Below are 21,282 nucleotides of genomic sequence, written 5' to 3' on the forward strand. Positions count from 1 at the left end.
AAGAAACATCCTTAATCTCTCCGCTTCACATGCATTTTCCTTTTTGAATAACCTTTGTGCAAAACTTATCCTTGCAAAATGATTGGAAGAGACTTTAACAGGAACCTGAATCACTCACCTGGATACATGCCAAAGGCTCATTTGTCCAAATCGAATAGCCGCCAACTAAATATATTCTACCATTGTGGACAGCAACTCCAGACTCATTTTGACCTAAAGCAAAAAAGGAAATAGAAACCACTTTCAGTGTTTAATTAACCCTTTTAACACCGAATGCTGGAGTTCTGTAAGACGACACAAATGCACCTGGCAGTAACTTGGCTGTTTTGGAATCCGCGACGTGCAGCGGTGAAGGGGAAGCGCGAGGGCTGCTCTTTGTCCTCTGCAGGAGCCCTGCACGGTGCTGTCTGGAAAGATGCCCCAGCCGAGCAGTAAACTGAGGCTGTGCAGGGACCATCTGCTGCCTCCTCAACAGCACAGGCTTTTGTACGTGTGTATTTCCGAGGTGATGGGCAAGCTCTCTGCCTGCCTCTCGGCTACCATCACACATGCGCACCCAGATAGACACGGAGGCCAAGAGAGCTGAACAGCCCTCACGTCCTGCCCACATCTGCTCACCCCCTCCCTGGTCCTCCAGGTACAGGCATGGTGAAAATTGCAGAAGCTGCTGCGCAAGCTCATTCCCACAGCAACAGCCTCCTGAACAAGTTTGGAAGTTTTGAAGGATAAACACAACCTTAAAAAAATCTGCACTACACAGTGCAACAGGCACATTTATCACAAAGAAAGGCTTAGATGGCTTCTCAAGGTGCAGGTTCTGGAAACAACCCACTAGGTTGTATCTGAGGAGAGGCCACTGTCTCACACCATTTAGCAGTGTGGGGTCAGCTCCAGAACAAGGGTGCCTGCAGTGCCAGCACTTCTGCAGTTGCAAATCAGATGGTGACCTCCTCGAAGTCTGTTAATTCCTCCAGATAATAACATAAAATAATTAAATGGGGAGCAAAAGGGGTACAAAACACTAGTTCTGACATGTAACTTCTTTTTAATCCATGCCTCTCTCCCCAGTGTCCATCAAATGCTCTGATGACCTGACTCAGAAACCAAGTAACCCTTCTCCAGATCCCAGAGATTAAGAAACCAAATGCAGTATCTTAAAGAACAAATTTGCCACTAGAGCAGCTTTTAAGTCTACCAGGAGGAAAATGGCATACGGTGACTGTCTCATTTGTCAGATGTTCAATTTCTCTGACACGGTGTTTCTAGCTATCCTGAGCTTCCAGTTAAGTTCCTACATCCTTTGTATCCGTTTCAGTGGTAGATCTCTGAAATCAATGCAATGCTAAATGGAAGGGGATGAAAAGTGAGGTAGGCTCAGTTCTAGGACTCCTACAGGAGTCTGCAGTGAAACATTTTGGCAGCCAGTATTGTTACTAATTGAGCTCCAGGTCTGCTGCACAAGAGAATGGCCCCAACACTAATGCTGTCCTGGAAATGCATCCTCTTCTGCAAAGCTGTTGGCGCTACACTGAGAAGGTGTCATGTGCCTGTCTCTCCCAGGGATTCAAGGAGGTAGCACGTCTGGGAGTTGTATTAAGTGGCTGTGAAATTTGGTGGAGTGGGTGGCTGTGACAGTGAGTTGCAGTGCTTTGCAAGGTGCTACTGTAACAGTTCCTCCTAATGACGGCCAAGAAGAATTTCACAGATCCATAACTAACCAAGATACTCAAGTCATCCCTGACTTAACAGAGCTCCAACAGAGATACCTCCTTTTGGGTGATTTATTAATAAGATGCTGCCTAGAAATAAGTGATGGTTACTGGAGTTCAGTGCTCTATAATGCCAGCAGGAAGCGCTACAGAACGATGTCATGGGGTGGTGTGTTGACCACGGCTGTATACCAGGTGCCAAAGCTGCTCTGTCACTCCCCTCCTCAGCTGGACAGGGGAGAGAAAATATAACAAGAGGCTCATGGGTCAAGATAAGGGCAGGCAGAGATCATTCACCAATTATTGTCACAGGCAAACAGACTTGTCTTGGAGCTGACCAGCACTGGCTCTATCGGACAGAGGGGAAGCTTCTAGCAGCTTCTCACAGAAGCCACCCCTGTAGTGCCCCCACTATCAAAACCTTGCCATGCAAACCCAATACACACGTTGGAGGTGGATCTGCCTGTCGAAGACTCAAAAAGGGAGCTAAATCTATCAGTGTAGGCAAGCTTTTGGAGAATCAAAAATAAAGTACTGGTAATACTACAACAAAGAATTTTTGATTACTTAATTAAATCACATTTATGTCCATCTCCTTACAAATTTATCCTGCAGTGTTCTAAAACAAATGTTTTGTAGAATACTGAATGCCAGAGCAGTAACCAAAAGTGTCTTGTTGGCCAACAATGGCCCCTAAATCAGAGGCAACTGAGGTGAAATCATGGAGTTCCATACACTAAAGGCACCTAAAGGGAGAAGAATTGCTGTTTAATTCTAATAGCCTCGAGTTTCCTCTTTCAGTGTACAACACTCACCTGTCAACATGTTGAAGCTGCAACGTGTCCACTGGTCAGCATCTATGCTGTAGGAGTCTATGTGCCGAACCAGGATCCGGTCGTTGTTGTAGTCCAGATCATTCCCACCTAACACGTACAGTTTCCTCTGGACAGCGGCCATGGAGTGATACACTCTCCTCTGCAACATCGGGCAGCGGCTTAACCACTTATTCTGGAAAGGAAAAGAGGAGTTGTCTCAGCACTGCTAACGACTTACCCAGATCAGCAGTACAGTAACAGTGGTGTACTAGTGGTGTTCTCCTTACCCTTGGCTAGAAATCACAAGTCTGTGTACTTGTGTTTTTCATATGTTAAACGTGTGTTTCGGTTAGAACACTGACTGGACATACTGGACTTTCAACACATGGTTTACAGTTCTCACATTTAAATTCATTAATTTAACAGTATTTCTTGCTCATCAGGTTTCAAAGCTTTTTTTCTTCTTTAGAATTCAGAAGCAAATCCTCTTTAAGCAAGACTATTAGAAGTCTCCTTTGTATACAGTGCTAAAATTATCCGTTCCAACTAGCTCTGTTATGAGAGAAGAGAGATTCTTCTACCTTTCGCTATTCAAAGCTTATTTGATCTTATCCTTGGGGAATGAAGCAACAGGGAAAAATAATTTCCTAAGGAATCTTCTCAAATTATTCTATGTATTTGGTTTACTGCTAGCCCTTTATTTGTGGGCACTTACTAAGTAATGTCCTTTTTCCTCCTGGTTAACAATATTCAGTAATCCTACCTTTTGAGGGGAGGGGGGAAAGGATATGGAAGAAGAGGGATTGGGGGACAGTCTCTTAAACCTAAGGAAACAATTGCTCCTGCTACACTTACCAAATCAAACAACGCGGCAATGGATGAGATTAATTTATTTAAGTGGAGGAAGTTAAAATCCGTGAGGAAATTCCTTGCGTTCAACGCGCTGCCGCTTGCGGTAACTCCAGACCCTCTAATACTCCCGCCTTTTAACCTCCGCTCTATATAGCTATACATTTCAATGTGTAATAGTCGAATATTAGGCATTAATGTTTGCATTAGTAGTCCGGTCTCTTAACACCAGACTATAGACACCATCTGCTTTGCAGAGCCTGCCTGCGTCCCCTGATTATATCTTTAGCTTCCTCCACTGCAGTGCCTGCCAGGTGAGCCGCAAAGCACTGCAAAGGCAAAGAAACAGAGGGGCCTGGTGGGGTCATTTCTAATAAGGCGGCGTGTGAATACTAATCAGTGGTGGGGAAGCAGAGGTCACCCCAGCCGGCTTGTTGGCAGGTAGCTGTGTGCTCTGTGGCAGATGGCAGGCATTATCGACTCGCCACAAAGGCCGCGCGCAGAAGCAAGCGCCGGCGCTGAATGATAGAGTTATTGAGATTCTGTGCGAGATGCAAGCAGATGTGATGGTTTCCAGTACCCACCGTAAACAATATGCCAGCAGAATTTTTAAAAAGAGCTTGTGTGTACAAACACGAAGCGGACCTGGATTGAAGAATGCGAGCACACACTTCCTCTGTAACTCTTTGCGCGCCAGGCCGGGTTTTTCACTGAAGCAGCCCTGCCACCCGTGTTCTGGGGTGCAACTTTCCCATCAGCAAGTAAAGAATCAAAGCAAAAGATACACAACAGGGACACGGTATCTGGGTAAGAGTGTCCCCCTCACAGGCAAAATAAGGTTGCTGCCTGTAATTACTACTTGGATTTAGGACAGAAGCAGCACTTGTACAATCGATGCATAAAAGCGCACCTCAAAAAGGAGGAGGTAGGCGTGGCATCGCCTGCTTCCTGCTTCGGGACCCATGTGTGCTATTCTTTAAAACATCAGTGGGAACCACACAGAAGTATCTCCTGGCACAATTTGGTTCAAATACAGCAATCAAAGCCCCTATCGTACAATCAGAAAAGTCAATATTCTTCCACGCAGGTGTAAATCAGGCTATGCGACTCTGATTGCAAGCTTAGGACTTTTAATTCCTAATACAAGCAAGAGGGCATAACCATGCCCTAACCCTCTGAAATGGTTACTGAGCCATGCTAACCTAATCAAAACACATACATAATGTATGAAATAATCCCTAAAAGATATTTTAGGTGCTTGGGTAATGAAATGATAGGCACCCTTGCAGTCAGCAAAATAAGTCACGGCCAGGTAGTATAGTTCTGAAAGTATGCAGAAAACAAAAAGCCCCTGTATGCAATTCAAAGCAAAAATGCCAATGACAAGAAGCGGTTTTGTGACACTGACTTTGAGCACACGTTGCCCAGGGCTGCTGGATTACAAAAAAATAAACAAGCAAAATAAATACTGATAAATACAGGGGATTTACAGCACATTTCTGTATTTAATCTAGGATGTCTGTAACACCTACAGGCTTAAAAAAACATAGTAAGACATTAGGGTCTCCATTACTCTGTTAAACTCACACATCAGTACAAACTGAATTTAAAAGACCACTAATTCAAATGGTCAGCATTTTTAGCCTTAGCAAATACAGACAATGATTTAGTCAGAGACCTGTTTGAAGCAAAACATGAGAAAAACACAAACACCACAGATACCCACCTGCTTTGGATCATAGACCATGAGCCTGTTTTGATACTGTGCAGTATTTGTTACTCCTCCTATGAAAGATTTTATACAGGTTACATTTCTTTCATATAAGCAAAACCAGGACCAAGATCAGATACAGCAAAATAACCAATTCTAGGGTTCATTTGCTGCCATAATTACATTGCATACCACCACTTCCACTTATGTTCCACTGCACTTTTAAATCTGATCATGAGTTAAGAAGTAGCACATTTGTCAAACATCTAGAAGCACAAAATGGCAACAGCAAACATCCCTCCTCCACACTTCCTTTGTAAGGCTAATCCTGTGGGCTAAAAACAAAATAAAAACGGATCTGTTTATAAATTACTGTGATTCAGCCGTCATCAAGACACGAAGATAAAACCTGTCCCTGTTCCAGGGTGTGACTGTTCAATGAAGGAGGAGGTGGGCTTGCCTCAGAGAGAAGGACGAGGTCAGAGAGGAGCCCTGCCTGTCCAAAAGAGTGAGGTGGGACACCAGTGCCAGCTGCAAAGCACAGCGCAACCCTGTGCAACTGCACTCACCTATATGTGTGAAGGAAATTCTGTATTTAGCCTGTATTACAGAGAGATATCTCCTGGTTTAATTGTAGGCTTTATTTCGGGCGGTTCCTCTGCAGTGACCAGATACAACACTACCATTTAGCAGACATACCTTTCAATAAAGCTTGGAAAGCAAGGTATAAAAACACCTCAAAAAAGCCCAGAAGAGAGTCTGACCCAAGCAGATGCCACAAACCATTTACCTCAACACAGTATATGTTTAATTCCCAACTATCCTGTACTCTATTGGTTTTACATGGCAAATCTCACTGAGCGAACTGGTGGAAAAATTCTTCGTCTCAAGTCTGCAACCTTACCACCGTAAGCACGTTCTTGAGTGTGCTGAAGCCCCCTGGGGACACGGTGCCACTGCAGCACTGACACAGGTCCCAGTCCCCTCTCTGTCACTGCCTTGGGCCCATGGGAAGATGGGAGCAGAAATCACGCCTGCAAGCTGCACCTCGCCTTTCACCCTACCAGAGCTCTGGACTTACCTAGGGCACACCAGTGGTCACTCACCAGTGAAACTCCTATTGACTTAAACTTTAAATCTTACAGTTCTAACAGCATGTGCCAATGATGGACAAAATCCACAGCAATTTCATCTGTCATTACATTTGTTTATGCTTCACTTTTTGTGAGGACATTCCCTGTTTCAGAGCAGCTTTCATTCCTGCCAGCTGAGCTGTGGCCCAGTCCTGCTAAGGCCACTGGGTTTTCTCTTTTATCCCAACCAGTCTTAATATGTCTCCACACTGGGGAATTCTCATTTTGCCAGCCTCCAGCTGCACCTAGCACAGCATTTTGGTTCAGAGCCATACTGTGATTTTCAAGCCACTCTTCCACCTCTCGCACACCATTTCAGGCTGCAGTGCAGTACTGATGTGCATTCAAGTTAAACCAGAATCTCCACTCCAGATGTGCACCAGTTGTGCTCCTAACAAAGGCATAAGGATGAGAAATAATACCTGGTCTTTAAGATGGTTTAGTACCAGCTGAGTGCTGGGAATGGTCCAGAAGACCAGAATAAATCTAGTCCAGAGCAAAAAATGTGAACTGTACCCAGGGTAGATACAGAGAACTGGGCACCACGGTTCTGTCTGCTGATCTGCTCCCACCAGGCTTAGCTATTTGCTGACATTGATGTGCCCTCTCACCACTTCAAGTAACTTGGGTGAGGCCAAGAAGCTGACCAATGGATAGCAAAGGGACAAATCTATTCAGGAATCCTGTCTTCAACTGCAGTAGAGGAGAGGAGTAACACTGTTATGTGGGCACACCTCTGCAAGCACCAGCCTGTACAGCCTGTACTGGGGGCTCTGCACGTGGATGGTAGCACAAGCTCCCAGCTCAGAGACACAGGCTACAGGATACCTGAGACAAGACATAATCTTTCCAAACTATTCCCAGCACACTGTGCCACACGCTGCCCATCACAGCACCTGTGAAGTGCACAGGCATTGGAAAGCAATGACTTTTCCCTTATAACAGAATCATAGGATCATAGAATTGTTTGGATGGAAAAGACCTTAAGATCATCAAGTCCAACCATAACGTAACTCTACCAAATCTTCAGTTAAACCATGCCCCTCAGTACCACATCAACGTGTCTTCTGGACACCTCCATGGATGGTGATTCAATCACCTCCCTGGGAAGCCTATTCCAGCATTTAATCACCATCTCAGTGGAAAAGTTTCTTCTAATGTCCAACCGAGACCTCCTCTGGTGCAACTTGAGGCCATTTCCTCTCGTCCTATTCACCTGTTCCTAGGGAGAAGAGACCCACTCTCACCTCACTACAACCTCCTTTCAAGTAGTTGTAGAGGGTGATAGGGTCTCCCCTCAGATGCTCCTCATAAGTCCTATGGACTCCTGGAGCTCTATGCTCCTCAAAGCTCCAGACGCTTCACCAGCTTTGTTGCCCTTCTCTGCATTCACTCCAGCACTTCAATGTCTTTCTTGTGGTGAGGGGCCCAAAACTGAACACAGCGGTCAAGGTGTGGCCTCACCAGTGCTGAGTACAGGGGCACAATCAGTTCCCTACTCCTGCTGGCCACACTATTCCTAACACAGGCCAGGATGCTGTAGGCCGCCTTGGCCACCTGGGCACACTGCTGGCTCATGTTGAGCTGCTGTCAGTCAACATCGCCAGGTCCTTTTCCACCAGGCAGCTTTCCAGCCACTCATTCCCAAGCCTGTAGCGTTGCATGGGGTTGTTGTGACCAAAGTCACAGCGCTTGGCCTTGTTGAACATCATGCAATTGGCCTTGGCCCATCTCTGCAGCCTGTCCAGGTCCCTCTGCAGGGGGAGAGATCTAATCTCACAACCTGTTATTTGTCTCTGCACTGTCGTGCAGCCTTCGCAGTGTTTGTGGCCATCAGCCACGTGCACAAAACAATCTTTTCTAATATCTGTTTTGTAATTTGATTTCCTTTTACATAAGTACTTTCACTCCTACTGTAATGTTTAAAAATGAGATGTCAGATTACTATTTTGAAAAACAAAAATCACAGTTCTTTGGATGATTACCCCCAGAATGTTAAACTACAGGAGATGCATCGGAAACGCAACACTGGGTCTTGTATTTCCATCCAGAATGGACACCTTAATTTGGGGGGATGGAAGATGTGGAGGAAGAAAAGAAAGCAGGGGGCTGCTTTCTCGTAAAATAATGAAATAATCAATAAGCAGAATTATTTGCCTCTCTTCACAAAGAGCCCCTCATATCAAGTACACAGCTTACAGTTTTTCCCCTGCAATATTGCTCATCTGTGGTGTTTTATCATTACATTCCCTTCACATCCCGCTCTTCACTTTTAGATTAATCTGCCAAAATGAGATGCTAAGGATTTGCATACAGATTTGACTACACAAAAATAGATCTGGAATTAATAACAGTCTCTATATGTTTTAATTTCTTCTAGACTGGAGTACCCTTGCCTCCAGCAGTATTCTTGGCTTTGAAAGTCATCAAGCTGATTTGTCTGCTCTTAGGTTATGATGCCACATGCTGCTACACTGTCCCCTGCAATCAAAGTGCTCGCAGAGATAGACTCCATGCCTTCCCCTAACAAGTATATTTTATAGATTGGCAGTTTTGATCTCCCCTCCCCAGGGGGATAATCTGCATCTTAACAGGTTTCTATAGATACATCTGTCATTAAATATGCCATCTTATATCTGCATCAATTTTCAAACTCAAGTTCCTCCTAACTTTGAAGTGCTATAGCAAAAGTTTAAAATTTTCTGCCAAAATTCAAATTTAACAAGTCTGCAATGTCCTCTTGAACTACTTCTTTAAAAATACTCCAGGCAGCTGGGAAAGGGCAAAAGAAGAGCAATATGTCTCTTAAAAAAAACAGGAAAAGGAAAAAAAAATACTAAGTACTAAAAATAATATGTATTTTCTCAGGAAAAAAATGGAGTAATTTTGAGATCATTTCTTCAACTTCTCTGCAGTGCCTTCTATGAGGAAAGGAGGGGAAAGGCAGGGAAACATAATTAAACTGGAAGAGAAGTATTTAAAAATACAAACCATGCTACTAAATTTGATGCGAAGCAGTTGTAGCTAATGTGGTAGTAACACATCAGCTAAGGAAAGAGAAAGGAATGCCTGGCTGAATAAATGACAGAAAATTTAGAGTTTGGTCAGTGCTCGCTGGGTTTCAAACACAGAGTGATGACTGCGCCGCTTTGACACGAGCAGCTTGCTCTGAGGACGAGAGTTTCCAGGAGGCAAGGGGTGCTCCCGGGACAAGCCTCTGTCTCTCGCTCTTACAGACGTGAGAACACGCTCACGGAAAGCCCAGCATCCAGCCCCTGGGTGTACAATGTTTTTACACTGCCACACTCACTGCTGCTCACTCCTTTACAGGCTGCAAACCCTGCTTTTCAAGCCCTCCAAGACCTGTAAGTTCCCAACTCATGCAACAGTGCCTCTCCACATGGAGAGATTCCTGGAGGAGTCAGAGATGCACCTTGTCCAGCCCTTCCCCACATGTGGGAAATATTCTGGGTTGCGACAGCTCCCTAAACAGCCCACAAGCTATATTGAAAAGCACCTTCAATAAAGTCCCTCTAAAAAAGAGAAGACAGCGGAGGCAGTAGATTCAACACCATTTTCCCAATCAAAAATTTATAATCCACATTTATAACATGTCCCAGTAAGACCCCCATATGACTTGAGAAATCCAATCCAATCCGAATCCCCCAGAAAATCTCACAAGTCTCTGCGGAGTCCCCAAGCGCTAGGGTGCACGCACGAATCCAAGTTTGCTGGGAGACGTGTAAAACTGCATGTTGGCAAAGAGCTCCCACGTGTATTCCTTCCAGCAAATCCAGGGAATATACAGAAACTCAGGACATGTGCCCCAAGGTGCTCTGCTATTTTAAAATAGAAAACTCTCCTCTCTTACGTGTCTGGGTGTTAAACACCGGATAATCCTCCCTCAGCATGCAAGCCCACTGCCTTTCACTTCAGCCGGCCCAGGCGCAGCGAGGACAGCTGAGCTGGAGCACATTCTCCTGCCCTAAGGAGTGCCCTGGAAGACGCCAACAGCAGCTCTGGTTAATGCTGCGGCACCCTGGATGCAACCCAGCTGCAAACAAGAGGGCCACAAGCCCTGGTCTGTATGTGGTTGGTTGGTTTTTCTTTTTTAAATCATCAAAACCTGATGTTTACGTTCGATCTAAGAAGAATCACTGGCATCGAACCTATAATGTCCATGCTTGGAAGCTGAGAGATCCACAATCTTCATTTGATGATGATGACGATGGCGATGATGATGATGATGATGACAACAACAACAACAACAACAACAATAATAGAAACACTGCTCCATATGCAGATTAAGAATGCATCACTGAGGCAATTCTTTTGTACTTGTTAAGCTTCTGCTCCTGGTAATTCCTGTGCCAGCCGCACCACAACACTTGATTTGGTTAGATACTGTAGGGTCCTATTTATTCCAGACCTACTTTTTGTAAAATAATTTTATAAGCATTTATGAAGACAAAAATTTCTTCTCCTCACAACAAACAGCAAACTGATAGCAAGGTAATACTTTTCCTCCAAACCACTTGCAAACTCAGAATAATTTTCCAAGATATGTGATCTCTATAATTTCCTTGGTCAAAATCTCCAGCATTAGGGAAAAATTTATAATAAAAAAAAATAACCTTGAATTTTGAATAAAAAGCTGTTAAATACAAAGCAACTGTACAGGTTGGCTTGTTTATGCTCCCAAGCTGAGTTTCCATGTGCATGTCAAGATGTGATTTTAGCTGACACACTTAAGGTCAGGCAACCGGACCTCTGCGAAACAACAACACAACACTTGGCTTCAGAGCAGACTTTTCATGTGCTAATCTCTTGAGCACTTGAGGCAGAGGGGAAGCCTCCTTATCCCCAGCTGCAGGTGCGGGAATGGTCCAGAGCAGAGGTTCCCTGCCCCTCTCTGCCCCATAGGCACTACACCTATACAGGAGGAGGAAGGTTAACGTGCATAGAAAAATAGGGCTCCAGATTTACATGTGCGCGCCATGAAGGATGCAGGGAAACGGGCATAGTTCAAGTTCTCACTCTTATGGAAAATATTTCCCTGCTTTTATAGGGAATGACTGTTAGTAATGTTGAACTCCAAAGGGTTTGGTGCATTTTGTTTCTCTTTCACTCAAATACTTCACTTCTCAAGCATGTGGCATGCAATTCGTTTGTGAAATGGGTCACGGTGTCAGACGTTAACTGGGGCCTGTAAGATTCATCTTTCTATAAAATGTCCAAACCATCTGCCCAATGCCATACTGTCAATACAGAGAACTTATTTTAATGAATTCTCATCTATTTTTCAAAATAAGAAAATAAAACTTTAAAAGGGCTGTGAAAAAAAAAAGTCGAGAAAAAACGACACAAATGTAAAAATATGTTCCACAATATATGGAGCTCAGAAAACTTGAGAGTTGAACCCTGTTGTGCTGACCAGAGTGTCTGACTAAGCTCCCTCGGAGCCTTCCGGCAGGTTAAAATCCCCAGAGGGGCGGTGGCAGCCCAGAAGTGCCTCCGTCACCTGAAACACGGCCACCCACCTCCTACTGCCAGCGTGCGCGTACGCTCGGACGGGGTTTTGCTTAGCACATTTCCCTTCCCTGCTGACTTTGCCATGACTTTATGCTGTTATTTTTTATTTCTTCTCAGATTTGTCCCAAAGGAGCAGCAAAGCAAAGCTCACAATGAATCCCAATAATCGTAATAATAAAAACCTCTTAAGCCTAGTCAGCTTTTGATTAGCAAAGCCTCGAGAAGACAAGGGGCTGTAGCAGAGGTGCTGATGCTCTGGCTCTAGACCAAGTAAATGGTCTGTGTGTGGGTCATGTTTTGATGACTTTCTCCACAAATACAAGGGCTAGAAACTTGTATTATCACTATTTAATTTATTCACTTACTAAAGAACTGGGCACACGTTCATGGTTACCTTGCCAGCTGGTAGTAGCAGACTGACTTTGAGAGCTCCTGCTGACGATCCGCATTTCCCAGAGAAAGCAACAGGGATGCAGCTCAGAAACATCCCTAACTCAGACTAATTTTTTCATTACTTGATTTCAGGGCACATACTTCAAAATTTGGTTCCCTCGTGCATCACTGATTGCTCTTATGCTAACACCTTGTATTTTACAACGAACAGTGAATTTTTTCAGCAGTGACTACTGATATTTTAAAACATCTCCGTGCTATTCCCCTGCCCCTGAATATACACATACAGCGAGCAACATGCTGGCCCTAAGCAATTAATTAATAATAGAAAGCTAGCTACAGTTACTGCATCTCCATCTACTTTTATTTATAAAATAACTCTCTTCAATACACAGAACCCAGTTTTCAATCTGTGAGTACATAATTCAGATCAATACCCTACTGAAGTATCACATAGTATGCTCTTGTAATTCATAATAACCTGTCAGAATCTAGCAGCTCAAAGCTGCTAAGCGTTTTCTCAAAACCTACACAAAATGCAACTGAAAAGCCCTGTCTGTCTTATTTCACTGCAAAAACATTGCTCCTTACTGTGCCTTTACAACACAAGCTGTGTTGGTAGCATTTTCAAATCTAAATGGAACAATACTGATAAAATATTTGTTGATGTTTTGCCTAGTTTTAAAGACTTCGTCTAATGGGCTTCCCCTTCCTCCTCCCCTGATTCAACAGCTGTATTAGAGGCATATCCTTGAACACAATATCAGACTGCTTCGTTATATAAATGCAGATATTTATTAGTATTTAGTATTTAAACACACAGGCAGGTGTGCATTTCACTTCCGTACCTAAGCACATTAATTAATCCTCAGCATCATTTTCTCTTTCCTAGCATAACTGGAAAGATTAAAAGTAATCTTCAGCCAGTCTCACATTTGACTTAAAAACCTCTATCAAATAATTCCTTGGGCCTGAGGGGTTTTTTGTACAGGAAAAAAAAAGGAACTTAAGAAAAAATAGCACTTTTTTCATCTAGTGGAACAAGGTCCACACTCTGATGGATGTTTCTAGTGCTCATTTAATGATTTTATATGAATTTGTTTAACACAACTTCCTAAAAAGTCCTGTTATTCATAAATAGAGACTGAGAAATGTAAACCTCAAGAGGAGAAAAAAAAAGCAAAATCAAGACACAGCAATAGTAGCCTCCATGTATTTGAACTGCCCATCACAGGCACACACCTCTCCCCACAGATAAAACAGGAAAGGCAGTGAGTAAACTGCTCTGAACATGCCCAGCTGGTACCCTAGAGCAGAAATCCTGTTTCTGTACCATACCTGGGTCTCAAAGCCTGTGTGCACAGGATTAACACACAGCACAAACTTTACAAAACTCCTTCGACGCCAGTTGTCAAAGAAAGCAACCAAACCCACTTGCCAGGGGTCTTGGTGATTTTCTGTGCTCTGTCATCCTTTTAATTCCAAAGTCATTATTCATTAAATTAGAGCTTATGTACAGAAATAGGTACCTGCTGCCTCCCCCATCAGTGCTTGGGAATCCATTCCCATAAAGCACTTAATCCACATGGGCAGAAAGATACATCTGCAAGGAGCTCCGCTGCCCTAAATGACATACTTTGAGAAGCACTGCAAAGGCCTAAGTAGCTAACTTAATCTTTCATTCATATACCAGCTTTTCACCAGAGGGATCCCATACCATATTAAAATCCCCAGAAGGCATCTACAGTGAAGATGGCAATCACTGAACATTTTCCTCAAGGGCTGGCCCCATTTACTCATTAACTTTCTTGATAAATATTACAACTTTATAACCTTCCATGACACACTTCTTAGTAAAAAGTGGATATTTTTCTGTCAAACCTTCTGTATTTCAAATCTCTGTCAAAGCATCGACTGTATTCCAAAGTAACTAATACCAGAAAAGTCACTACAAAAACTGATGACACAATGTCCCCAGCTCCCATCAATGCAAAATAAAAAGTACATCAGACTCGGTTGCAAATATCTTAGTTTGTGATTACAAGGCCTATACTTTCATCTATCTGTGTCATAAAGCTGTGATTACATCTGGGCAGTTCTGTGCACTGGTTATAGACAGACCTGTACGTGATTTCTAATGAAGGTCATCTTGGCCTGTTACGATATCCTGAAGAGCAAGTGGGAGCAGTTCATACACCTGCCTTCAAGCCTTGGATCTACTCAAGCCAACAAGCACTTAATTCATTAACAGGAATGAACACAGGGGTACAAGACCATACCACAGAAGCTGGGTTTTGTTTTTTGTTTTTAAGAAGCACACAAAATTTGTCATCTGAACTTTGTACCAGAAATGCATTATCATTTCAATTCACTGTGATTTGTGAATGGTGACTGGATGTAGCACATATAATACATGCAGCTTTGAAGCACAGAGAGATATTTAGCAGACAAAAAATATTGTATAAGCTATGTTATGCTCCTATACTTCTAATCAGGCTTGATTGTATGCTTCAAGGTTTAAAGTCTTTGAAATACCCAACCCCTAAGACAGAAGTTATTCTGACATATAAACCAAAGAAGATAAATTAGTTTCATTCGAGACAGTATTTTGGTATTTTGTTAGTACCTCAAACTGTGTGAAACGTTTTCTACCTGATATCCAAAGAAGACCATCCACCACATATCCTGCATGGCATGAGAGTGACCGGTCAAAGGACTGTACAAAGGTCCACTTGTTCTTCCTGGGGCAGTAGCGTTCCACCGTAGGTAACACTTGGCGCAACTCATTTCTGCCCCCCACTGCATAGAGGTACTCGTCCACTGCTCCCAGCACAAAGTGCTCCCGACAGTTCTTCATCGGAGCTATCTCAGCCCACGAGTTAGTGCGGGGGTCATACCGACAGGCAGTTCTTACCGCACAGCTGCGCCCCGTGGAGTGCTCTGCCTCTCCACCAGCTACAAAAAGAAAGTCTCCCATGACAGCAACACAGTGGTGGCTCCTTCCTACAGGCATAGGCGCCAGCTCGCTCCAGTTTGCAATCCCTGCGATGTGAACGTTCTCTTGATCTACCGGATTGAAGTATCGCAATTCCTTCACTTTACAGATTTCACGTTTTTTCCCACCAATAATGTAAAGAGTGTCTGACTGGAAGCGAGGTTTTGTCCTTCTGCTTTGCCAAACTGGCTGTGCATAGACGCTCTGGTGGTAAGCCAAGGCCTCATTAATAAGTGCCGTCGCAGTTTCACTAGCTTGGACAAGAGGATGAGAAAGAGCTACAGTATGCAGTGTATCCACATCCATAAGCCCAAAGCGGACATACTGGAGAAGCTCGTCCATGTACTGGTAGCGGCAGTTGTGTTCCAGCCACCTCACAGCCAGCTAAAAGTGGGGGAGAAACAAGATACCAATTATTTGTGTACAATTCTGTCAAAATATGGTCTTTTGAAAATTGTGCTTGCATTCCAAGAAGAGCTATATACTTGCCTCAGTAGTGACATCAACCCATATAAAAAAGTAGTTATGAATGCATGTGAGTCAACTTAAAATATACCTTCTACTACTCTGTCTATAATATACATAAAAGCTTTGTACTGCACCAGTCTCCCTAAAGAATTTCCACAGCATTATCAGATTTCAATACCGCTATGCAATACTCTTGCTGTACAAACTATTAACGATGCTGTGGGAAACCACAATAACCCAGAATCAAGCTGCGGGAGCAATAACAAAAATGTAGGGACTATGTGATCACTGGAGGCTGTGGGTACACTAGGAAAAAAAGTAAGATTATGCTTAGATGATCAGAAAAGCCCTTTCTTCCCTCCGTCTTCCATTCTATTTATAACAAAATACTGAAGGAATCTAACAAAATAGGTACTGAATCCTTAGTATTTTTCCTTTCTTCATTTATTTTATTCATGAAGTGGAGAGAGGTGTAAAGGAACGAGAAATTAAGCCAGAGAAGAGAGATATAAAGAAGAGGTTCTGCTGGTTTGGGGACTCACAGAAGGTGGCAAAGAAGATTCTGAAACTGTTCAACTGGTATCAACAGCCAAAATTAAACATAGCTTTTAAACTACAAAACGCATATTGAATCCAACCTGATCTAAAGAGAGATTAGGAAGGGCCTAAACCATTTCAAGAACTGTTATGTAAGTTATTCTTCAAAACCTCCAGTGGTGAAGATACCCAGACTTCCTCAGGCAACCCATCCCCATGCTCAGCTATCATCCCAGACAGATTTCCCTTTTACCTATGCAAAAGCTCCACACCCTTTAGCTCAATGCCTCATTTTCCATCTTTGTGTTTATATTCCAGAGCTCAGGAACCCCCAGACCAACACCCATGCAGGATGAAAAGCAGTTTTCTACCTTGCTTTTCTCCCCCAACCCCTGATGCAATTTAATGTGTGTTGCAGCTTCCACTTCTGTGAATGAAAAAGTCTCTTAATCCATCTTGGGTCACGTTTTCTGAATCTCTGTTGCTTGGCTCACAGTTCTCTGGTATTGAAAGGAAAAGCCTCTCTTTCTTAATGCTTGCTGCTGGAAATATGGATAAAATCTCCCTCTTAAGGCTGTAGTAGCAGTGAATAGATTGGAAGGATCACTTTGATCGTAACAATCTATGCTACTCCTGCTTGTACCTCACTACATGATGCCATCAGTGCACTGTGATATTGCTGATTCATGTTTAAGGTGATGACTGATTGCTCTTCGGATCTCTTTTTTTCTGCAAAACTTCCACAAAGTGTCATGCTTTCTCTGTCATTACTGAACTCTCTACTTTAGGCCACTGCTCCAATCTGTCAAGATCATTCTTAACCATATTTACATTTTCAAAAGTGCTTGAAGAGCATTCCACCTTCCGATTGTCTGAAAACAGAAACCCTGTGTTACTCCTTCATCATTAACAGACATTGACTAGTTCTGGATGAGGACAGGCTCCTCTACTTAATACTTCATTCCATCCTGGCAAAGATCTTGTGAAGCAGGACTTTTTAACTAGTTTTGTGATAACAACAGTTTCAGCTAAAACTTACTGCCCTGTATTGCTCATGGGAATGCCGCATGAAGGAGCTGAGAAGAGAGGTTTCTGTCTTACTCAAAGCTATCATATTTGCATGGTATATCACATTTATTGCTGCTTCTGTATTCTGTCAGAGGGAGAAGATGACAAACCCAAATCACCTTCTTATTAAGACTAATTCTAAACACTTTTGCTCCACTGTGCTATTCAACCCCTGAATAGTACAGTGAAACAAAGAATCAATGAAGCGCATCAACAGTTGCAACAGTAGCTCAGCGACTTAAATGCTGGTTTGAGTTTCAAAATGTGCATTAGCTGTATGTGTTTAGAGTTGTTAGTGAAAAAAGAAGTAATTAAATTAATTAAATACATTTCAAAGTGTTTATGGACTTGAAATCACCGAGCATTACATTCACATGTTCCAAAACCACCAAATCCATGTGTCAGATGTCTTCTACTGCGTGGTTTTAGGGTACTCCCTACTCCACGTCTCAAGCCATGTGAATCATTCCTCAAAGTCTTCAGAGGCACTTAGCTCTCATCACTGACTAGACACTTGACACCATGATGAAGACACCAAATGAATTCCTACCAGCTGAATGATGTGTGGGTTGCTATATTAAAGGAGAAGAATTTATAAAAACTGAGTTCTTATCTGTCATCCATTGCATCCAACAGGTTGGTTTCTTTTGCTTATAGTTCATGCCTTCAGTCATATCTAAAATGGCATCATGGAGGTATCACCTGTGCTATAATGACAGACATTAGAGCCTTAAAAGCATGCAGTAATGTAAATCAGGTCTTGGTGACCACAAGGCTTTTAAAGGAAGTTTAACATTAACACCTGTTAGTCTGAGAAATTCACCCTTCCTCTTTTCTTTCTCCTCCCTTCCATCCTACACCATCCCCCCCGCCCCAGTAAATACTATATAAACACACATATAAACTACATACATACATGCCTTTCAAAAACACAGTATCTGCATTCATTTGTACATATGGGACGTGGGACGGTCTGCAGCAGAAGGGATGGACATCTCCATTACAGAACCTTCTCTCTGCTGTGTGAAGTTTGGAAAAAAAGAACTTGGTTCATAGTGAGTTTGGTCTGCATTGAGATTGTTCCTGGAGTTGTTATAAAAATGTTTCACTGAAACCAACAATGCTTCATGCCTCTCTCAAATCACAGGATTTCTAAAACCACCACAGTGATAGTGCAAAGTGATACAAAGATCGTGTTGGCACTCAAAGAATACATACAGTGTGTTCCGGGTCTTGAACCAGGACTTGCTCCATTCTTTTCTACGCTATTTCACTCCCATTCACCTGTCTTGCATCTTTATTTATGAAAACTTTTAATCTTGAAATAAATTATATTGCAACCTCCTTGGGATCCTCTACATGCTGCGCTTAAAGGGATCTTTGGTCTGCGCTACTTCCACCTTTCCCTTCTGATAAGCAACTGCAACAGGTCAAGTAAGGTCAATCTCAGGCTGCTTTTTGTGTAGGAGTTTGGTAAGACCCAGTAGCTCCCATGTCTGAGGTCAGTTTGCAGTGGAGTACTGCATGTCACTATATGAATTTAGAAATTTATTAATTTAAAAAGCAGGGCTAAGAACTCTGTGTCACCTGGATGATCTGCAGGCATTTGATAATCAGCAGAGATTATGCTCTGCAGGATCTTAGGGAGGCAGCAGAGTTCTGGGAATACAGTGTGTTCAGAAGCTCCTGTCCAGATCAACTCAAGCTACCACTGAATACAATTTGACTGCAGCATTCTGTGTGACCCACACCTCATCTCTAATGCTCCAAGGCAGAGAAAAGGCCGTATGAGATAGAAGCTACAATGTTTTTATCTCACTGTCTTGCTATTGATAACAACGTCTGTTACTTTTTTAAATGTCATAAATTCATTTTCGGACATGCCTTTAAAATAACTGCTATGAATTTAAGCTACAAATGTAAGTATTTATATGTATATTCACAGAATACACGGCCATCTCCTAAATTGTGACACAGGACTAGAGACCAGGTCATATGGTTTTAGGGGCACTCACAGACTGAGCCTTGGGCTTACACATTTGTAATGCAGCAAACGTTGTTATGGTGCTCTCTAGCAGAACACGGTGTCTCAGCCTAAGGAGGCATGGAAGGAAATTGAGTTATCTCTGTGGGTGAACAGATATTCTAGTCACCAGATGGTTTGGCAGCTACTGGAAGGCTGGAGAGGGAAAAGTTCAAAAGGAAGAAAATCAGGTTCCCAAACAAGTCTTTTGCTTGTAGTAGAAATAGTCAGTGATGGACTGTGATAAAGTTCTAAATATCCTTCAGTGTAAAGAAGACAAATATAACTCTCATGAACACACGGCAAGAGCGCAAACTTCCACATAGCATTATTTACTCAGGTTTTGTTTAATCCAGACTTAGAAACCTGGTGCCTACACAGAGACTCCAGAATTTACCCTGTCTGTACACTAATTTCAGCACCTATTTTTTTACCCTCTCTGGCTGCAGTGATTAGCAACTATATTGGTATTGGCAAAATAAATTCAAAGCCATTATACACTTCACGACACTGCAAGGACAGACATTCGGACTTCTCTAAGGTGATACCAGTCGCACTTGAAATTACAACTATGTTTAAAATGCAAACAAGTAAGCAAGCAAAAACAAAGAGGCCATACACAATTTTGAGGTTTAAAATATTTGTATCACTGCTAAATAATTTACAAAAATAAGGAAAGACTCCTACTCCTAGTGCCATATAGGCAAATTCTGTTTAAATTACTAGAAGCTTCTTTTCTATTAATTTTAATGTACGAGTGTGTGAAAAAAGGAAGCTACAGCCTAGTGCCTATATCAACTTTAATAAATAATATATTTTGCCATATTCATCTTCTAAACTAAGTAAATGACAAAAGCAGACCCTCAGAAGGACAAGATTTTCAAACCAGATTAATTCTTTTATTCTAAAGCCTTAACCCAAAGGATTTTTCTTCTCCAAGGTTATAATACTTGATTTAGCAATGGAGTACATTCTCAAAACAGCAGAAAGCAGATGGAAAAACACACTGTGGCGCAGTTGGAGCATACATCGAAACACACCTGCATGTTGGATTGTGATTTCATTCCATTTCCAATGACTTCCAGCACGGTGCTTCGACAGTCCAGTTCTCACAGCCTCAGAGTGCGGTCCTTCTCTCCCTGCTGTTAATGGTGCATGTACCACATTCATACCACAGCCAGAGAGGGCACAGTGACAGTGGAGGTTAAAGCTGAATTAAAGAGTTTCACCCCTGTTGAAAGTAACCGTACAATACCTGGTCTTCTGGGCTGCCAGCTATCCCAGGAAGCAGGAGAGCCTGGTGCTTGTGTGCCTTGCCTGTTCAGTGTCCCCCTGCAATCTTTCTTACACCACTCTGCTGGGAAATGTGCTAGACCTTCTCTCAACATCACAGCAAGTTTTCTAACCAGAAAAGCCAAGCTACTTTATGAATGCAAAATCTGGCGTATCCATTAGACCCGAGTTCACTTGGAAACTACTTTAAGTCACAAAATCAGTGTCAGGAAAAGTTTATGTCTAAGAGCCTTGAGAGAGAAAATGCTCCTCTAACCGCAGGCTCTGCAAGGGGCAGGGGTCATGGGAACTCCATTGAAGTCATCTTGGTACAAAATTTAGTTGAGGAGTTCGTGTCATAGAATGCAAAGAAATTATGCTGGTTAATACCATCCAAGGTCTCTAATAACAAAAATGAAGCCAAAAAGTGACAGCAATAGAAAAAATTAAGAGTTTTGGAGGGTTTTTTGTTTGGTTTGGGTTTTTTTGTTTTGTTTTGGTTTTTTGTTTGGTTTTGGTTTTGGTTTTTTTAGCAGCGACAAATAAAAGGAAACATTAAATTTTACTAGGTTCTCAAACAATGAATTCTTACTGTCTATTAAAACAAATGGAAAATTTAAATTCAATAACATAGTGAAAATTTTCATTTTAGAAGAAAGGACAATTTTAAATACGGAAACAAAAGTGGAGGGAATTATTACCCTGTAGTGAGATCAGATATATTAAACACAAGTTATCCAACTTCTGTGTGTCAATCTGATGATGACATACACCAGG

The 21,282-nt window shown here is 42.5% G+C and overlaps 1 protein-coding gene across 5 annotated transcripts in view; it reads right to left on the minus strand.

The window, feature by feature from the left end:
* The window catches only part of KLHL32 (kelch-like family member 32), a 100,408-nt gene that overhangs the window by 2,269 nt on the left and 76,857 nt on the right, over positions 1 to 21,282 (minus strand). For all 5 annotated transcript variants that reach the window (XM_010191440.1, XM_010191439.1, XM_010191438.1 and 2 more), the window contains 4 exons: positions 14,795 to 15,521; positions 5,100 to 5,158; positions 2,525 to 2,717; positions 119 to 213 (listed from right to left, as the gene is read on the minus strand). In XM_010191440.1, the coding sequence (XP_010189742.1) occupies positions 119 to 213; positions 2,525 to 2,717; positions 5,100 to 5,158; positions 14,795 to 15,521 (1,074 nt within the window). The remainder of the gene's footprint in view (positions 1 to 118; positions 214 to 2,524; positions 2,718 to 5,099; positions 5,159 to 14,794; positions 15,522 to 21,282) is intronic.

Source organism: Mesitornis unicolor, unplaced genomic scaffold (assembly GCF_000695765.1).
Source record: "Mesitornis unicolor isolate BGI_N332 unplaced genomic scaffold, ASM69576v1 scaffold18989, whole genome shotgun sequence".
Classification (NCBI taxonomy): Eukaryota; Metazoa; Chordata; class Aves; order Mesitornithiformes; family Mesitornithidae; genus Mesitornis; species Mesitornis unicolor.